This window comes from Brachyistius frenatus, unplaced genomic scaffold, assembly GCF_029030835.1.
Source record: "Brachyistius frenatus isolate BFR_SWC_R1_liver_20210118 unplaced genomic scaffold, ASM2903083v1 Contig_129, whole genome shotgun sequence".
Lineage (NCBI taxonomy): Eukaryota > Metazoa > Chordata > Actinopteri > Embiotocidae > Brachyistius > Brachyistius frenatus.
This window is the reverse complement of record NW_027210728.1, coordinates 590,247-611,960: the sequence shown is the minus strand read 5'-3', so window position 1 is coordinate 611,960 and position 21,714 is coordinate 590,247. Positions and strand designations below refer to the sequence as shown.

Genomic DNA, 21,714 nt, shown 5'->3' with positions numbered 1-21,714 from the left:
TTATTATTTCTTGCCAAATATTCCAGGAATTATCCACAGGCCCAGTAGTCACTTCTAACTACCAGTGGAACCGGTTAAAACTTGGGGAACGGTGAGTGTTGACTGGCAACGACATCAACAACTGTCCAATCGCCAATGTTTGAGTGTCCACTGAGCTCCTTGTTTTGGTTTTGCTTACATTCAAAATAAGGGACAAAAAATGTAAACATCTGGGTGTCTCTTATTCCTCTTACAGCGAATACACTTCACGAAACACAGATTCTGTGAGCCTTTGCATCTCTATCAGCTGGTCTGACCAAACGATACCAAACGACTGTTCAGTTAAAAACATTGCTTGCAACAATCAGAGAATCCATATTTCTTCCGTCGATCATTTACTCAGTTCCCTCTTTGATACTTATTTATCAACGAGTTTATTTCAACCCGGTGTGTTTCCCATTAACGTGGCTATTGGGCTCCATGAGTCACGCTAACTTTGCACTGTCCACCTTCCGTTGTAGAGATTAAGGGAAACTCAGTCTGGCATGAACTCCCTGCAGCGCTCCAAAAAAGATGAATCATTTCAAATGTTTTTTTTTTTTTTTGGGAGTGCGAGTTAAATTAGCCTCTTTAAACAGTCATTTCATTAACCGTATTACAGATCATCCACTCTGGAATACTTGAAATAAAACCTTGAAGTGACAGTCAGAGTGCCAAACGGGACTACATTTTATACATCTGATCCTGTGTTGCAAACAGGCAGAGACACTCCTGCATTCAGTCTAACAAATCAAGATGCTCTCAAAAACTAAGAAAAATGTGTATAGTGCTGCCAAGCTGTAAAGCTCTTCCCATACCGCATCTGTGTGCAGCCAGAGAGCAGAAATCTGGAGGTTTTCCATTTCAAAATGATGATCAGATGTTGCTCCAGTAATTCTAGACTGATGAGCAATCTTCCCGAGATCCGACAGCAAAGTCTGGTGAGGCGTATCTGGCTGTCGGAGGTTTGCAATGAGGTAAGAATGGTCATTTCAGGCATTTGAAAGGCTTTACTAATTCTTTGGCAGATGTAAGAAGGACCAAAGTGTTCCAACCATTGACTGTATATAAAAATTCAGAGGGCTGAAATATGAGGCCGATTCGGAAGTGCCTTAAACTGCAATACCACCGAGTGCCACCAGAGGCTCCAAAAAGGCTACGGCTTCATAGACTCCCATTCAACTTGTCTCATCAAATTCTAGGTCAATAAATCTTTTCCACGAGTTATTTCGGTGTCGTTAGCTAAAGTCGTTCCATCTCATTAGTTTCCTGGCGCTCCTATCAGTTTTGAGTCAGATCCCCCAACTCGCCCAAATATGGTCACTTCAGGCCAAAAATCCGAACTCGAGGCTTCATAGCGGCCGTTCACAAACCAGCAGTGACGGTCGACGTTTCTACGAACGCAGACCGAATACTGACACTAACGAAGGGTTTCGTCAGCTCAAATTTGGCCCTTTTCCTGTTGAACACTACTTCGCAGGTGTAGGAGGTACATTTTTAACAAGAGGAATATTGATTCTCAGCTCCAAATCAGCCACCTGCCCGAGGTTGAACATCTGCGCAGATGTGCCCGGCAGGAACATCTGTGCATCCCATCGAGTCCGCGTTGACACGGTGTGAAGCCCCGGTGGATTCCAGTCGTTACCCCTTCTTAACCCCTCGCTCAGCCCCCCTCCCCTCTCCTCTCCTCCCCCCGTGTGCGCGTTTGCTCAGTTATGGAGGATATTCTGTCCCGCGTGTGAGTTATGAAGCCGCTCCGTCTCTGTCTCTGTCTCTCCATCTCCTGCCGTTTGACGGGACGGTCTGGAGTCGGAGGTCAAGCACACGCACACAAAGGCCACTTCTTGGACGAGATAGCGCAGATGTACGAAGCCCTCCTCCTTACGGGAGAAGGCTGCGCAGACGTGGACGAGAGGATCTCGAGTCCGTGTTCGGGTATGTACAGCTTCACATCTGCTCCTCCCGCTCGTTGGTGAGGCGGTGTCGCCGCCGACGCTATCTCGACAAAAACAAGCGGCAGGAAATGAATCAAAACGTCTAATTCCAACGGCGACTTGCGCTCATCCCCCCCACCCCCTCCCCTCCACCACCACCCCCCACGCCACCACCACACACACACACACACACACACACACACACACACACACACACACACACACACACACACACACACACACACACACACACACAGCTACTTGGCAGGCGTTACGGATTAACTGGAACATCTGAAACTCTTAAAGCGTGGCTCGCCGAAAGATCTGCACAGTCATGCACAAAGGATTGCTTCACTTCACAGTCCATTAATGCTATAGATAGTAGCGTGTTAGGTCATAAAAAAAATAAAAACAAAATAAAACACTCAGTATTCAGCTGTTATGCAACGACATGAGCATTCAATCCAAATAGTTCGGAGTCTCGTGCATTTTAGCTTGTTAGCGGGCAAACAAAGTGTATTTGGTAAGCTAGCAAACACAGTTTTGTTTGTTTATTTGATGAAAATCCAGAGTGAGGAATAGACTTCATTTTTGGGGGGTTTTTTTGCTCAAAATACTTGAATATAATAAAAATGTAAGTATCAAAAAGAAAATCCAGAGTATCTTGGACTTGGACACCACAACAACAACAAAAACAACAACAACAACTACCCCATCTCCCAGAATTTAAATTCCTATACAACTAAATTGAAACGGTGAATATGTTTTGAAGCGGGCATAATGCAGTGTGCCCCCTTACTATCGCCTTGGTTGTCCTGAAAGAAACAAAACACATACTCATAGAACTGCAGTTACGTCTAGTAACTACTATTTATTTACTTAGTTCCTGTGCAGCGGTTTCATTCCTGCTTAGTAGGAGAGTCCCGCATGCATTTTTCTGACAATGAACGTCGCGCTAATTTGCCCGTTTCTCTGCTCTGCTGCTTCATGACGGGCGCTCACATACGGACACCCAGCGCTGCAGAACCGATGGTGGAGAACCACACTGAGTCGACGAGCTACACTTGTTACGTGATGGGGGAGGAAAAAAAAAGAAAAAAAAAAAAAAGAGTATAACGCTTCTTTTTTTTTCTTCCCTCTCTCTCGTACTGTGAAACATTCAGAAAGCCTATCGATATCCAACAGACTCTGAAGTTGGGCGTCCCCACTTCACCCCACCCAATCGAATGAAAGCCGCACTTGGAAACGCATTAAACTCGAGGAGCTAAAAATGCTCTAACTGCTATTTCACTTGGCTTTGTTGAGCTCGGTTATGAAACGCTAACGAGGGCGAAAGCCAAGACGCCGTTACTGCCCTCATTACAGGGAACTGTTTTTCAAATGGTCGACTTGACAGACGTCAAACAATACAACAGTCGCTTTTAGTTATCTGTCTGCATTCTTCAGGGTTAAATACTTTAACGGTGACGGCATCACCCGAGGCCGCGGGGAGTCACAGATGGGACGCAGATGAATCATCAGCTATTTTACTGTGAAAAATAACAGCTAAGAAAATACACGGACTTTGTGTAGCTGTGCCATCATTTGTTTATAAAAGTCATACCGGTGTTAGAACTTTTGGAGGAAGGCCACACACACTTCGGTATGTTCACTAACTCTAGATGAAGCCAATATGCTCTCCTAGTCTTTTCAGTGAATATGGACGGGGTTGATGGTGCACTGGAAACACAACACAATGCAACAGGACCACAAAGAGTTACATCGCAAAAGATGATTAGTAAGTGGTGTCAATCAAACCGCCAGGCATGTGTGTGTGTGTGTGTGTGGGGGGGGGCATGCAAACTCCACACAGTAAGGCCAACGCCCGAGCCGAGGTTCGAACCTGGGCTCGGGCGTTGGTTCCAATCCTGGCCGAACCTTCTCGCCGTGAGGCGACACTGGTAACCACGTCCTTACTTCACAACCACAGGACAACGGCATTTGCCCTTCACCTGGAAAGCGTTGTTTTACCAACAAGTATCACTTCGTGTGACCCTCCTGCGGTTTACTCACCGTGTGAAAGCCCGGTGCCATTTGAGGACAAAATGTCATGAGTCAAAAGTTGTAGTTTCAATTCCTCACAGCCTCTCTCTCTCTCTCTGTGGTCTTGCCCAAAACCACCTGAACACACTCAGCCGCAGGTCCGGATGAGCTCACCTAAACAGCCAACTAAACAAACGTCTCACTGGATCCTCGACAAACGTCACACCGGCCCGACTAAAACCAACCAGGGCTTCACAAACACTGTAATGTTGAGCACAAACACGGCGGCGAGGAGCTCCGACTCCGTCTGGTTCCGCTGGTGCTGGCTTTGGAGCACAATGCCGATACGTGTGGATCAAAGCGGTAGATTAGATATTATTTCCTGATACGGGAAAAAATTGTCCCACCGGACTCCATTGAAAAATGTGACGATGTGTCGTTTACTGGTTGATAAAAGTCACGCAGAAGCTGAGTAGTATTAAGTTAAATGCTAAAAATCTGGATTATTGGTTCATCATCGCGGTTCAGCTGAAAAGGAGGACAGTGAAGTGAAAGTGACAGGGTTTTTTTTTTTTGGTTTTTTTTTTCACGGCCGAGAGGCTCCCAGTATGATGGATGCTTCAGTCAGTCGCCGCAGTAGTTTACCCCCCCACCCCCAACCCCCTCCCGAGGGCAGGTCCGTCCCAATTAGCCTTCCTCGTTCAGCTTTAATTAAATATTGGTTCCACATGACAAGTGGAAGCGCAGTGCCAGCTCTCTGTAAATAGACTAATGACCTGAACGTCAGTGATGGATGGCTGACCCTTCCAGCTCATCCCCGCTGTTTTCTCTTCCTCCAGCTCTGCCTCTTTGTCCCCAATCCTCTCTTCTGCCCCTGCTGTTAACTTCAAATCTTTCATCAAAAAAGTCACATACAACAGATCCAATGGAAATCAAACATCTGCTTCTTCGAGCGTGGCGTCGAGACGACCACAAACAGGTGCCCATGACAACGGACGGCGCAGCGAACGCAGAGACTGTGGCGCCTTGGGGCCGTTGCCGACGCAAACATCCCTCTCCGTCTCTTCTTCTGTCTCCGAGGTCGTATCAGGCGTCTACGATCTCGCGCCATACGTTTAACAAGATCTCCGTAACAGACGTTTTTCCTTTTAAACACTGCAGGACACGCGTTCAGACATTTTGAACAAGCTTTAACTTGTTCTCGTTATCCTCCGGGTGGAGGCGTAGAGGGGGGTGGGGGATTTATTAATCCATCAAAAAAACCGCCGTGTTTTTTTTTTTTTTTTTAAGCACTCAAAAAGTTTTATTGCAAAAGCGCTGTTTATGTGGTATCGACTGTACAAAGAGCTCTTTATTGTTTTGGTGGATGAAATCGCCAGAAGCCAAAGTCCAGTGAAGAGCCGAGTTGTCGGGCTCTCAACTGATCGACCAACGTGATGGAAGAGATTGACGATAAGTCCTGAGCATCTAGAAACCAACTGCGAAGTAGAAATGAGCTTCAGAGGCGAAGATAGTTCTCTGAAGTTCTCACCTGAGGTCTCAAATGCGAAAACAGTCCGTCGAAAAGTTTGAATTCTGTTTGAATTTTTCTCATCTTGGTCTTGAATTGTTTTCATTTGCATTGAAATTTAAATTTTATGGCTGAAACTCTATTTATTTATTTTTTTGCCTACTTAACTGGTATAGCTTAGTATTTGATGATTGTCAGGTTATTGCAAACTCAAATGGTTGCAAGACAAACTCAGCATACAGTATTAGACACAATCATCATCATCATCATCATCATGTCTCTATTAACAGTCTTGTTTCCTTTATCACAATTACAGCAAATTCCATTTGTTCTGCGACAAATATGATGATCACGTCTTTAAATTCCTGTAACAGTGTAAAACTCTCACATCCTCTGAACACAGTGATATTAAACCAAGAAGAGCGGCTAATCTTCACGTTGAGAAGTTGAAACAAGAGATCATTTGGTCGTTTTTGTCTTAAAAAAACACACAAAAAAACAGGCTAAATGATTCATCAAAGATTAAAATAGTTGGTTTTAAATTCCCTTTGTCGTTTTGACTATTTCGTTTCATCACTGTACAGCTGCGGCGGACTTACTTCTCAGGCGCAGCTGGTGCGACGCGTCGCCGTGCACTGGCACGCCGCAGGATTAATGCACACATTGAAAGCTGCGCATATTAAACGCGAATATGTTGATGGAGTTATGGCGGGCTGGCCTGTGAGAGACAGAAAGACAAACATAGAAATGGCCAGAGTGGGTTTCCCATGGGATTCCTGACATTCCTCCCCTTCTTTCTCTCATTCGGTCCATGCCTCCCTCGCTCGCCCCGAAGCAGCAGCTGGCCCTCTCACATCCTGACAGGCCTGCTAACTAGCACCCAACACACACAAACACACACACACACACACACACACACACACACACACACACACACACACACACACACACACACACACACACACACACACACACACCTCTAATAGACGTGTGTGAGGGCTGAATCAGAAAGTGTGAAATGGGGCATCTGGGGAACATACAGGCAACAAAAAAAACAATAAAAAAAAAGAGAAGAAGAAGAAGAAAAGAACAGCAGGCAGGCGGTGGATGAGAGGGAAGTTTGTGTTTGCTGAACACCAACACTGTTAGAAAAGATAATTCTCCTTTGTTGAGGCTAAATAGGACCGGCTGAAGCAGAAGGGTCAAAGGTCAGTGTTTTGGTAAAAGATTAGGATCCGCAAGTCTGGCAGACTCGATGGAAGAGAGGGAACCCGAACTGAACTGTACTATTCCTTTTTACTTTTTGTACGTAGCGCAGCTACCCTTAAAAAGTCCGTACCGCTGCATGCAGTACGCGGACTAATAATTGGGACATACTATTTCATTAAAAAAAAAAAAAAAAAAAATGCACTTTGAACTTTGACCCACTTAGTCAAATCCATCGCGGTCCACAGAGTTGCATTTGTAGTGAAAAGACAAAAGGACCCGATTTGGAACGAGTACGCTTCCTTTTAACGCCTCTTCTTCTTGTGGGCGGACTAATAATTGGGACACCATTTGCCTCGGCAGCTCCGTCGATGTTGACGTATCTTCCGCCGCGCAGAGGACTGCGGGTCAGAACCGCCAGAGCGGCGCGCTGGCCCGCACACTGCGAAAGCCGACCTGACAGGACATTTTAGCATAATAAATTTGACATGCTACGTAGCGGGGCGTACCGCCTCATCTTTCCGGCGCGGTCACTAACGGCGTGTCGATGTGGATGTTGGAGCGCAGGCTGGGTCGAAAAACCAGCCCGACAGCAGCCGGTCCACGCGGGCTACGGGAGCCTCGGAGGGACACCGGCCCACTTTTCCTCCGGTTTGACCATTCCGTTTTTACAACCAACATTTTGAGAGCGAGCGTTCTGCTGCGACCCGCCGAGCCCCGAGACTAAATCTGACAGAAAGCGTCACGTGCCGGGTCGCGGCGGACATGTGCGTCTCAAAATAGAGACGGAGGGGAACGGGAGCACGGCGAGAGAGAAAGGACGAGGGACGCGAGGGAGAGACTTGCCTGCAGTGGTTTGACTGAGCATGCATGAACACGCACACACACACACGCACGCACACACACACACACACACACACACACACACACACACACACACACACACAGAGTGTTGCACCCTGAAGCAACACTGTGAGGCAGGTTTGTAAACAGGCGGCTGCTCGGCTCCAACGTAGACGACTGAACGCGTTTCGACTGACCGCAGATCGAGGACGCAGATCGGGGTGGAAAGTACTGAACTTGAGACCGTGACATCATTCTGTAGCTTCCAGCCGGCCTGCCCGGAGACCAGGAAATGAGGTTTTAGGGTGGCATAATGTATTTTCGGAGCCACCAGTCTTTTCCCATTACACGTTTTTTATTTTTATTTTTTTTATTTTTCATCGTCCACGATCACTTGTCGAGAAAGTGACTGGAGCCTGTAAGAAGCACCCAGATCCATGATGTCACTTTTACTTGTGCTTCACAGCTGTGTGCTGCCCGTAATGCTTTATAGAGGGTGTGGGCACAGTAAAAAAAAAGTAACAACACAATAGCCCATTCATGGCCTCTTCAAGCGGTATGTCCGGGTTTGAGGTCCACATGTGCTTCTCTGTACTAACTCCAACTCCTCCACGGAGACCCTGAGCCGTTCCTTGGCCTGATGGCAGATACAGTCTCTGCCCTAATGGGTTCTGGGATTTCTCCCGGGGTTTCCTTTAACATCGGACCCCAGACGTGATGCCGGAAAGAAATCGGTTGACTCCTTAAGAAGCAGCGATTCTGCTCCGAGCTCGGTGTGGGCGTGGTAGGACACTAATTATGACCCCTCGTATCTGTACCGCCGGTCTGTCGGCGTTGAACTCAGGACCGAAGGTGAGAGTTGGACTGCAGATTAAAAGCTGCCGAGTTCCTGCTCCATTTTGCCTCTTCTTACCCATTTTAAAAACCCTCCACCTCTGAACGCTACCCGAGGATATTAGACCTCCTTTTCTTGGCAAGACTACTTCTTAAGTGAGGATTCAGACATAAATGTGATTAACGATAAAAAAAAATTTAAAAATAAAATTCTGTTCATTTTATGCCACTACTATGCTATAAGCCTAATCATAGTTTAATAATACACCTTGTAAAGAAGAAGAGCTTTTTATTGGTTGTAGTGTTGCGGCTTTGCGACAGAATCCATAATGTTTATGTCAATAAATGCTCATTGAAATGTCGTCGGTTGAATGGTACAAGTCAAGCGCCTCGGGATGAATATTTGGTGGCGCTAATTCTCCTCTCGTGTGCCGTTAAACCAAAGCAGAGAAAGGGGGAGGAGGGGGGGCCAACGCGATGACATCGCCGCCAGTCAAACCGCAGATGCTGGAGAAAGATGTGAAATGTAGTAAAAGAAAATATTGACATTTCTGTTGGTTTCATCCGGCAGTTTTTACAGAGACGAATGGAAACAATTCTGACAATTATGGCAAAACTATGACAATTACGCTCAAATAATCTAAACCAGGCGATTATGTAATAATATTGATGGGTCTAATTAACTGAACTTTTCCAATTATGTTACAAAAACTTTGAGATTTCAGTCTCTGTTAGCAAAGCGGTTTACACTCGTTCCCAGTCGACACTCTTGACTTGTCACAGCAGGAAAAGCACAGGTGTTACTAATAACGGCTGTTCAGGTCCATTCAGCCGTCCCAGTAAACCTGCGTGACCAACAGCGGGACACATCTGAGAGGATGGCAGGCATTGTTAAATGTTGTTAATTGCAGCTGCGTATTTCCTGTAATGCCACGCCAAAGACCCATTTTAAATGTCTTTTTCCCCCCCAAACTTAATAAAAAATAAATAAATAAATTAAAAAAAGACGGGGAAAGTCCTTCGGAAAATCACAGCGAGACCCGACGGGTGTCTCTGGAGCTGGTGCACAACTTGCTTTACTTTACAAAAAAAAATGGTTCCCCAAAACAAAGTTGAGTCGTGACACGGATTTAGGAAGGAAAATACCGTATTTGCGAATCATCTCTTAATGCTACTGATTGCATTTTAATGTTGCGCACTATAAATGGACTGTTTCCTCAGATAAAAAAATACATAAAAGACAGATGATGATTTACATAATCCACATTAACATTTTCTGGATCTTGCTCTTGTTCTTCAAGCAGGCCGAGATCCTGAAATCTCTTTTAGAGAACAGCAGGTATGAAAGCAAACTTGCTGTCCCGAATTTACATAAATCTGTAGGCATGGCAACCTTTACATTTATGTCGCCTGCATAAAGTTTGAGAGACGTGAAATTCAAAAATGAGGAATTACAGTCACCCATAAATCATCAAATGCCAGTAAGTTTCGTGACCGCAGTTCTTTTTCTTCGTCACACTTTTGATTGGAGGAACAACGATGGCAACTGGTTGAAGCTGAAATACACTCAGAGATCGTTTTCTTATTAGGAAACAGCACACTCACTCTGAATCAGCCTCTACTCTCTGTGTCGCGGACTCCACAAAATGTGAGGAACATTCCTTTCAGATTCATCACATCGTTTTTGCCAATTTTTCAGCTGCGCGTTCACGCTGTAAAACCTCCCCGTCCCACCGCGTCCCCGACGGCGTTATATTGGGTTCAGATGTGGTGACTGCGGAAAGCAGCCATTAGAAGATGGCAAACTGTGGCCTGAAGGGGATTCTCAGACACACTGCAGCATTCAGACCATTATTGTGCTTTTTTGGGGTTTTTTTTTTTTTTTTTTGCACCGTTCTGAAACTGGTGAAAATCCAAGGAGATCAACAAGCTGGAGAAATCCACAAACCTGCCAGTCCGGCACCAACGATCACGCTACAATCGCTGACATTCGACACGACCGTTAGCCGAAGCTGTGCAAGCACGACTTTATGCGTTGCACTGCTGCCACGCGATTGGCTGATTGGAAAATCGCATAATTAAGCAGGTTCCCAATAAAGTGCTCTGTGAGGTAAATTAACCGTGACCTGTACGATAACAGTTTGAGATGGGAATAAGAGTGAAGTAGCCACGCAGATTGACATTTAAACTGTGTGTGTGTGTGTGTGCAGGAGTGAATGTGTGTGTACGGTGTGTATGAACGCATCTGGTTAATCCAGCAGATTAAACTCGAGCAAAGCCTTCCTTCACTCACTCCCTTCTGCAAGGTCAGTGGGCAAGGCGGCCAATCCTAAGCCTGTCAAACCGTCTTATCTGGTCACACACACACACACACACACACACACACACACACACACACACACACACACACACACACACACACACACACACACACACACACACACACACACACACACACACACACACACACACACACACAACTCAAAAGCTTAGAGAAGTATAACTATAACAACAACAGGACAGACAAGCGACGCGTTTGACAATCAAATGCGGATCAGAAGCAGATTAACAGAAAACCACGACTAAACTGTAAAAGAGATTCAGGCTCATCGAGCACATTAGCTTCATTCACAGGTGCTGACGGGTAGCAAGTGATTCTGTTTACTAAACCTCAGAACATGTTATTATGTATGTTTTTAGCTTGAAAATGAAGTTAATTAATGGTCCAAATAAGTGATAAATCACGTCAGCTCTAGTTTGATACTCAGCATTCATTAGCTGCAGTGTTGGATTGAGCCAAATGTTGGATTATACGATTAATGAGAACTTAATTTCTGGTCAGGGAAACTTTTGAAGTCCCACTTGTATCAGATCATATCAGACTCTCGGCTCTGCTAACGAGGTCAGACACCCAAAAAGCTTCTGACGTGCTCTCTTTTAGAGTTGCTTTTTGAGTGTGTGTTTGTGTGTGTGTGTGTGTGTGTGTGTGTGTGTGTGTGTGTGTGTGTGTGTGTGTGTGTGTGTGTGTGTGTGTGTGTGTGTGTGTGTGTGTGTGTGTGTGTGGTGGTGGCAGCGGGGGCTGTTTAAGCTACTGGCCTCGTTACACATCAGAAGCAGCGTGAAGCGGCCATCGCTTCCCCTCTCCTCAGTTCTGATCTGACTCTCCGCTCTGTTCGGCTCTCTCCGCAACTGGCGATGGATCTCGCTGATCTTTCCAGGAGTTTTCTATTGAATCTGCCAGCTGGACAAAAGGGGGGCAGGAAGCAGCTCCCCCTCCTCCCCCTTCCCCCCCTCCCACTATCAGAGCTAAGGGAGAGGCAGGATTGAGCGGAGGAAGACAAGAGAGTTGGACAGAAGGGAGGAAGAAAAGAGAAAAACCCACCAGTAGAGCGGTTTCTGGTGGCAATCTTACTCATACATACGAACATAAATATATCCACCCCCACCAAAATATATATATATATATAAATGCCCCCACCAATGTTGCTGTGATGCTGTTTCCAAAGAGCTGTAACATTTACCCACTCACGGTCTGTGTGCAGCTGGATGCCATTACAATCTGTTAATCTGCAACGTCTCTCCATCCGACACATTAGAGCTCATTTTTCAGCCAGTCAGACCTTCGTTATGTCTCCTGGTCTCGGCCACACACGACATCGGACGAGTTTATTTTCACACTGAGCTCAGCAGCGCACCAATGAAATTATACTTCACCGTAATTAGTTACGACAGCACAGGTTTGACGCAGGACGCTCACAAAAACGGCCGTTAACAAAGAGGAAGATGATTATTGTTATGAGAGTTCATAATGGGAGTTGTCATGGTGATGGTACAATGTTTATTTTACAGCAATTTAATTCAAACTAATCAAAACAAAGTCCATAGAAGAGTCTTTAAAATAAGAAACCTGCAACTATTTCGCGCATTTTTCACACTTTAAACTCCTGGTTTCCAAAAACACACTTATCATAACACACTGTGTGTAGCACAGAGATATCCTCATCATGGTTTTATCATAGTTTCCGAAACTTCATTTTTAATGAGTTTATTTTATATAACTTATTAGATTTTACAGCACAATGGATACAGAAAAAAAGGAAAATTGTTAACAGAGCTTTCTGGTTTCATGATGACTCAGAGAAAGAGTCCTATTTGTGATGCCATGCTTCGAATACACTTGCAGACAAGATGGACTAAAGTCCCGACCGGGGGTGAGGTAGTCCTTACAAACACATTAGAAACGTGGATGTTATTGATCGTAAACAGGAAGTGAACCGTGTTGTTAACCACGTGGCTCACCTTCATATTTCAGTGTCCCGGATGCCAAAATAAAAAAAAATAAAAAAAAGAAGAAAGAAAACGACCTCTCGTCTCCGCCTGCACTGCTGGAATTTGAGCAAAAAAAAAAAGAAAAAAGACCTGCAGGCATCGACCCAGTCATCTCATATTCCACCATCTGTCTGCTCCAAACCTACAGCGGAACAATACCGAGCCTCCGAGGCCGGCCAGGCTTTCACACTTCACTCCGACGCCAAGTACAGCAGCGTCGAAGCCAACCTTCAGTCGTTACTTTCACAGGCTGCCCTGTGCTGTCGCTCCAGCTGGCTGCTTCTCCAATCAAAACATAATCAGTTCTTCTGTCTCTTTTTCCAACAACTGGTATTTCCTTTTTTTTTTTTTTTTTTTTCCCCCCGTGTCAAATCTCCATTACATGACATTGTTCTGTGCTCGTGGTCATATTTATGAACTTTGCGCTCCTTATTTTTGGTCGATTGTACGTTTTATGATTAAAAAAAAAAAGAAAGAACTTATTTCTGCTGCTTTTGAAAGTCACACAGGTAAATAGTTTGAGGTAAAATTTCACTTCAACTGTATACAGACTAGATTTCTAACCGATTCATTGGACAGCGTGCAGCTTACGGCGCTAAAGCTGCATGAGCCAACTTGTTAAGTGGCCCTCCGTATCTAATTGGACTTATTAACCTGTTGACCCGTGGCTGGACACACACGCACGCTAACACTAGCTGCGTTTTCAGTGACAACTTGGCAAGTTCCAACGGGTCACTTCCCGTCGAAGAGAGGATTTATCGCCCGTGTGTGTACGGACATCGTTTCTTCAGCTTTGACTTCGAGTATTCTGCATCACTTTGTCCTCTTAAACTTGGAAATGAATCAATCTCTACCGAGTCAAGAGTTTGGTCGTGTAATTCAGGTCGTATTCCAAAGACTTCACGAATCATACTTTTGATCGACTCGTGTTGATTTTTTTTTTTTAGCTATTTTTTTTTAGAGTTAGTTGGAAGGACCGGTCACGCTTCACCCGGTGGGAACATACGGGTCTGACTGCGCTACGAAGGGAATCGCTTCCGGTTTTCTGCATCCTAATGAGCGTAGACCTCCAGTTCCTTCTGAAACACTTGGAACAGCCTTTAACCGACTGGCAGCGGTCGCTGCATGTGCTGTGACACCACATTTAGAAAAAAAAACCCGTATGTGTCGCTGATTCTTCCGCCGTTCAAAGAGGCCGAGCGAACTTTAATGCAAATGGGGTTTCCAGACTATAATCGCAGCGAAGAGAAAGGAAGCAGTGAGCAGTCGTCTGCCGGAGCCTTGCCAGGTCACACTAGCATTTAAAACGGCAAATACAAATGCAGAAGCGGTGCAAATCTGCTCAATATTTAAGTGCCAAGCGGGAACAAATAGTTGGCAAGTCCAAAAAGAAGCAAGCTGGTGGAGAGAAAGCAGACCGAAGTCCAAAAGCTGGTTTGAGCTCAATGGAAAATTATGGAGATTTAATTAGTTTTCATTTTGAACTTTTGTTTTTGTCAATGACATTATATGCAGATCGAGTCTCTTTATGTTCCCTAAACGGTTTCACCTAGTGTCCGTTGGGAAACAAAGACTTGCTCTAGGACTCGGAGAACATTCAGAAGCGGGATGAACCAACTCCGGCCGAGAGCCTTTCCCTCTGAACCTCCTCTTTAAGCTCACACACTAGTTATGTGTGAAACTTTTGGATCAGCCGGGATGAACGGGGCTCGCGGCCCAGAAATCTGGGAAGAGACACAGAGGGGGCTCATGTGAGAGGAGGCCTGAGACAGGATGGAGTTGATTGTGGGTCTCTCTGGTTCTCTCCCAAGCCATCACAGCGGCTGTTTACTAAACAGGAAGCCCAAACCCCAGGCGGACACAATAATGATCGGACGCCTCTTTGTGTTAAACGTCTTTCTCCTCGGGGGTCACCGCGAGCTGCGAAGAGCTAGAGTTATGATGTTTTAAAACATTTGAAATGGCGGCTGAGTTTAAGAGTAATGTCACGAAAAAAAAAAAAAAAAAAATGCCGCAAATACAGCGAAATCCTGAAGCACAGCACGAAACCAACACCGAGTAGCGACACGGACAGGAGGTGAATTATTTGAGTTTTTATGATATTTTCAGAATTTGCAAACCTCTAGTTAGATAATGGTTTTAAAGGAACAGTTTGACATTTTGGGGAAATATGATTTATTTTCTTTCTTCATGAGAACGAGGAGAGTGATATTAATACAACGATTGTGCTGTAACTACGGTACTGAAGTAATGACTGTGGTAGCCTAGCTTAGCATGAAGGCTGGAGGAAGCAGGTCGCCAGTGCACCAATGAGCACATTATATCATTGTGTGTTTCCCCGTTTCCCCCTGCGTCTAGTCCTAATGCTAAGCTGGGCCAGGCTAACCGGTCAACGTCTCCAACTCTGTGCTCAACACACAGACGTGAGTTTGGTATCAATCTTCTCGTGACACTCTTGGAAAGGAAGAAGCTTTTTCCTGAAATATTGAACTTTTCCTTAAAAGGTCTAAATGTGTCCTATTGTATAATTTCGTGTCCCTGTTGTTACCGGAAGCAGGAAGAGTGCAGTTGTCACAGCCAAGATCTAATTTAATGGGTGTCAGGTGGAGTTACATACTTTCCAACAAAAGAAAGTCAAAGTATCGTCAGTGTGTGTTAAGGAGTTCTATCTTGTGAGACGGGGATAGACGAACACGATGTCGTTTTGCTTTTCATGGGATTTTCTGACAATTTTAAGAACGCAGATTGAGAGCAAGCTTCTCCTTTAATAGCAGGATAACAATTTTCGTCTTTTAACATTAAGCGCCGGACAACCGAGTCCCAATTTGGAGCTAAAGCGCGTGACTTTGGCATGTAAACGAATGTCTGTTGAATTCAAGCTCACTGAATTAAACCACGTACGTTTCTCTGTATTCTACAAATACACACGTTTTTTTTTAAATCTGCCGTCTGGTTGTGGGCAAAGACGGAAGCAGAGCCGGCAAACTTCCCATGAAGCCCGATGCTAAATTTGGATCAAAATAAATCAATCCTGCAGCTCCTCCCAACTTCCCAAATGCTATCAGCCCAAACAGATCAGATTCTGATGGTGAAATGAGTCATTCTGAGGGTACCGACACGCTCAGAACAACACAGCCACCATTTTGCAGCCCTGAAAGTGGCAGCGGAGCCGACTACTGCAGAGCCTGCCGTGCGGATGGCGTATTTCTCACTCTCACTGACACTGCAGGTTTAATATTTCATTTCGGCTTAAAACGTCCGCGGTGTCGAGATCAATTTAGACGAGATTGTGTGTGACGGCTGAATATCTCTGCGGAGCATCTGCAGTTAAATCCATATCTGCTCAATGGAGCCTCGATTCACACCGTGCACGGTTCAACATGTCAAAACAATACTGCAGCATCATCTGCTTCGTGTCCATACAGACGGCCAAACCCCAGAGTTCCTCCACCCCTCTGTCCACTCTGTCCGTCCCCCGTCAGCCACATTCATTCATACTTGAACCGACATCCTGCAGCTCTCCTTCCAAATGAAATCATCCAGAACACACACACATGTCATTGTGCATCCTGAGGCTTACAGAGAAAAAAAAAAAAAAAAAAATCCCCGGGGGGTGGAGGGGGGGAATGGGAAGGGGGGGCGGGGAGGGGGAGGTGGGGTCGGGACTGTGGGAATCCAGCGTTTCCCAAAAAACAACAACAATATTTTCACATTCTTCGTCAGTGGACGGGGCCTCGCGGGGCACCGTCGCTCTGCGGGAGACCGCTTTTTATATCGTCAACTCGTCATCCGGAGCAGCTGAGAGCGCTGGATGCCGCGCATGCTTCACCTCCTTTCAACCTGCGCCGACGACCCGCTTACGCACACCGAAGATCGGGTTGCCTCGGCAACACACAAAACAGAAGCAAAAACACACACACACACACACACACACACACACACACACACACACACACACACACACACACACACACACACACACACACACACACACACACACACGTTCCTCGCCGGGCGGGTCAGACACTTCTTTTTTTTTTTTTTTTTTTTTAAACTCACCTACAACCATTAACGTAAACTCGAACCCTCTTTTGACGGACTTCCGGTACACCTGGTTGGGGAGGTTGGCGAAGCCCACGTAGCCCTCCAGGTTCCGCTGCTGAAAGAAAACGCACAAGACACGCGCACGCTTTTCTGTTAACGCGTTCACCAAACAGCATGAATGACCAATAAACACACGCACGCTTAAACTTTGATCAGCTTAAACAGGCTCTAATGTACCATAAATGAGCCTTAATCAGCACACGGACGTACGTAGACACAAACTCGGTTGCTATGGTATTTCATACGTGTTTATAAACAAATACACAGAAGTAAAAATAAATAAATAAACAGAGCTGGAGAGTGAAAAGTGACAAAAAAAACACGGTGTTTTTCGTGAACCTGCAATTAGCATTTTTTTCTTCTTTTTTTCCCCCTGTCCTGCAGCTACAGAGTCCTCTTTGATGTGAAGTGCAGCTGGAATAAATACAAGAGTGGGTAGTAGTAGAAGAAGAAGAAGAAGAAGAAAAAAAAAGGGTTGCTTTAAGAGGAGAGGAGGTGAGGGGAGGTGAGGGGAGGGGAGGGCGGAGAGGAATAACAGGCTGTCCCGTCCAAAGAGGATGGAAAAGAGGAAGTGGACCCGACGGTGCCAAAGTCCATCCGACAAGAGCGCTAAAGCAGAAAAGTAGCCAATAAACGGAGCCGACGGGTTCGTCAAAGCATGAAAGCGGAACTGTGAAGCTCGAGCGGCCGAGCGAAGAAAACAAAACACAAAAAAACAAACGTCCTACGTGATGGACGGCGTCCATCACGTCGCCTCACGCGGGACAGGTCGCGGGCCGAAGGCAGACTGGATCACAGCTGCCTTTCTCCCTTCCCTCATCTCCTCTCTCTCCTACCATCTCCCCAGCCTGCTGTCGTGATAACCTCTCCACCCCCTCCCCACCACCACCACCACCACCTCCCCAGCCTCCCCTCCTCCAATCACCGCGAGCTCGTCCCGCACGCTACGGGAGGCAAACACAATCGATTACTGGCCTCTCCGGCTCTGTCATGCATGGTACCGAATGAAAAAAAGAAAAAGAAAGTGCAACACTGAGCAGTCTGCTGATAGAGGCAGTTTAAAAATTAAAAAAATAAATAAAAACTAGCCACAGCTGAGGTTAATGACGTCGTCACGGGGCGAGCCGATCGTTATGCGGTCGTGTCGAGGCTACCGTAGATAAGCGTCGCTGCCTTTTAAATCGTCACCATCCCAAACTCATCGCTCTGATCTACTTCTGTCCGTTCGATGCAAATCTTGGAAACGACGAGTCGATTAAATCTGTTCGTCGATGGACAGAAAAATTTAGATTTTTTTTTTTTTTTTTTTTTAATCACCAGTGCCACTTTTTATTTATTACACAATCGTCGCCCGAATATTTGGGCGATTTAAAAAAAAATGTTTTTACCTTTGTTGGACGGTCAACGGCGAAGAGGCTGAGACACTGGGTTATGACATGCAACACAATGTTGTGATGTTTCATAGACTAAACGATTGATTGAAAAAAAATTAAATTAAATTCTGAAGATTATGTCAATTATGAAAATAACCGTTAGATGAAGCCTTGATGATGGAAGGATATTTTGTGTGTTGTGGGCGTCACGTGATGCTAAACAGAAATGAGGCCCGGTTTAGTTGAAAAGTCGCGTTTCCACCAAAAAGTTCCAGGAACTTTGAATTTCCCCAAGAACTCGCGCGCAGGAACTTTCCCAGGAGTGAAAGATGGACCGGGTAGGCCAAAGCCCCTCCGAGATTAAAAACAAACTAATGGTCGTCCTCTGCAAAAATGGACAACAAAGCCTGGACTTATTTGGTCCGTCTGTAAAATCTCTTGGGCAGCTCCATCGTGATTATTTGTAGTCACCATGTACAAGCGACAAAACATGTTTGGAGTTCAAATTCTGGTGGAGAACGTCGCTCAAACACGTAGCAGCATTTAGCGCCTGGCCATTTATGAACCTCCAGAAAGTCCTCCTCCGAAGCAGGGACTCTTTCAGTTAATCTCCTCTAATTTTAGATCCAGGTTTTTCCACGGAAACGCTGGTGAGCGGAACTAAGATCCTCAAAAGGTTCCTGTTTCTGTAGGGAAAGTTCCTGCTGCGGAAATGCAACGTCGGCCCTGATGTCAGTTCGGGCCTCTGGAGGCCTGTTGGACGTGCCGCCGGCAGCAGCCTGGCAGGTAGAGCAGAAACCCGACTACAAAGAAACGGTCTGTGAATGTAGATCGGACAGTAAGTATATTACTTCCTGCCTTAAGTCGCCTCGGTCCGAACCTTTAAATAAACCCTCCACATCTTCAGTTTGTTCCAGGATTCAAAACAGACTCGAGGAATGAAGGGAGAAGAAATGCGGTCTTATAGTCGGCCTGTATCTGCCCACGAACTCTCCCAATAACTTGTTAAGGTATCTTGTGCTCATGTGAACCTAATTTATGTTTATTAAATGTTATAGGATTGTTTTCCCTGTAGTCATCATTGAGGAACAAGACAGTCGACTCACAAACCACAGCTGATAAATGTCCGGTATCTTCAGCCTAACTCCGCACGTTTCTACCGCTCAGCGTAACATTCGGGGAAACTGTACGTTACAGGATATTATGAAAAACACACAGACTGCAGGAAAAAGGAAAGGAAACGATCCATTGGCCGGATCGATACTAGTGATGCACGCAGCTCACAGCGGGCGCAACGACTCTGAACAAGCCTTGAAGCACTTTCCATCATTTCCATGTTTGATCCACCCACATACGAGTTCTGTGTGTTATATAAGGTGCCTCCCCCCTCCCCCCGCACTTCCCTGTAGCTTAACTGTTAGTGTAAAAAGATCATGTTGGTCGTTAGTAAAACAGTGTGTGTGTGTGTGTGTGTGTGTGTGTGTGTGTGTGTGTGTGTGTGTGTGTGTGTGTGTGTGTGCACCCCACATACAGTATGCATGTTCATGAGCACATGCATGTACAGTATTGTATTTATTTATTTTTTGTGTATAGTTTGTATGTGTGTATTTATTCATTGGTCTTAATTTTTCTAAAAAAAAAAATATATATATATATATATTTTATCCATCTTATTTTATTGTATACGTATTTGTAATGTTTTTCTTTATCGTGCGCACCTTATTTTTTCCTAACCTTGTTTCTATGCTGCTGCAACGACTACATTTCCCCACTGTGGGATTAAATAAAGTCTCATCATATTTTACAGGGAGTCTGTGTTGCACTTAAAAACATCAGCTTAACAATGTGTTAAATTAGCAATGTGTTATAGTCACGATGCTGCAACAGCAGTTCACTCTTATGAAATGAATCCTGATTAATGTGGTTATTTCTTTCACGAGAAATGTGACTGGCAGAGGGAACAACAGGCACGGGGCAAAAAAAAAAAAAAAGAAAGAAAAAGAAGAAGGAAGTAATGGGGGATGATGAGAGAGAGAGAGAGAGAGAGAGAGAGGAAGGCCAGTCAGTCCATACAGTTCATGTTAACCCCCCATCCTACTGGTGATAGTAGCTGCCTGGTTCACTGACGTCATCTGCATTGCCAGTCAACCCCCCCCCTCCTCATGCATTCAGCAGCTGATGCTGTGGCCCTCTCACTGCCTCCATTAGCTGAGTGCAACTTTCATTTTTCTGAATTGTATTCACATATTAAATGACTTGGCACTGCAGAAGGAGGGCGGACGTTTGTGTCAGTTCTCTTTTGTTGTCTTTAGCACAGTGCTACCTCTATCTCTCCCAGGACACAGCATGCATGTCCACTCCCGGTGGTGCTACGCCAGAGAGAGTCACTGCCAATCACCTCCGTCTGTATCACAAACAAGATACAGTACAAACACAATGTGTGGTGTGTTGCGTGACGAGTAATCACTCACTGCTAAACGCATCTGACAGTATAAAAAGCCCGAAACAAAGCGAGCTACATGCGTGGAAGCGTCACTGAACGGGACCCACTGGGAAAAAGTCCCACGGACCCAAAGGGGTCGGGGCAAAAGCTTCTGTTCGCATTTTTCGATGGGACGTGTCTAAAGATGCAAGATAATGTATAATAAATACACACGACCACCTAGAATGGATGCAAAACGACCACTGAGAGACCAAAAAGCGATTAGGCCACGCAATATGAGCAAAAAACAAAAACAAAGACACAACACAGCTGCAAAGAGTCACAAAATGACCGAGACAAACTAAAAATGACCAAAACAAATGCAGTATTACCAAAAAGGGACACACATCCACTACACCGAGACACCAGAGGAGCACAACGGGATGCAAAATGACCAAAAAGACGCCTCTTTAAATCAAGGGCCCTTTGCAGGTCTGTGCCCAGGCGCCCATTGTCTCATAACCCCCTCCACAGATGATGACAGGGTGCTCCCTGCTAAGTGCACCAGCGTGGATGGATGCACACCAAACTCCATTCAAGAATCAAGCAGTTTTAGGATGACTTTCTTTACAGTGTAATTACAGCGTAATTAAAACAACAGGGTTTAATATCTCTTAATAGTGAGTGATTCACACACTATTATCAAATATACACACACACACAATACAGTCCACGAAGTAATGACCTGCTTCATCCGTTTATTTTTTTATTTTTTTTTGGGGGGGTGGGGGGGGTGGATGTTGCTCATCGTGTAAATTGCGATATTTCTTAAGGGACTTTGGCACAGAGGAGCAAATCGCACGATCTCTGATCCTCAAATCGTTAACATCAATCAGTGGCTTCGAGACTATACTTTGACGAGTGACACCGTGAAAACACGTCTAAACAAGAATTTATGACGGCCCCATCTCTTCCCACAATTCAAGGAGCCATAATTGAGACCAGACCACGTCCTCCCGATACGCGCTTGTTCCGTGTAACGTTCAGGGAACCCTCAAACCGTTCAAATAACTGACATTTGGTAAGAAATCAGAAACGCGTCGCCCCAAAAAAAAAAAA

The 21,714-nt window shown here is 45.3% G+C and overlaps 1 protein-coding gene across 5 annotated transcripts in view; it reads right to left on the bottom strand.

Moving 5' to 3' along the window:
• Nucleotides 1–21,714, bottom strand: part of septin15 (septin 15) — a 47,948-nt gene that overhangs the window by 25,388 nt on the left and 846 nt on the right. For 3 of the 5 annotated variants that reach the window (XM_069714275.1, XM_069714276.1, XM_069714273.1), the window contains exon 2: nucleotides 16,756–16,855. In XM_069714275.1, coding sequence (XP_069570376.1) covers nucleotides 16,756–16,855 — 100 coding nt within the window. Of the gene's footprint in view, nucleotides 1–16,755; nucleotides 16,856–17,528; nucleotides 17,608–21,714 lie in introns of those variants that run through there. The other 2 variants (XM_069714277.1, XM_069714274.1) reach the window with 2 other exon arrangements.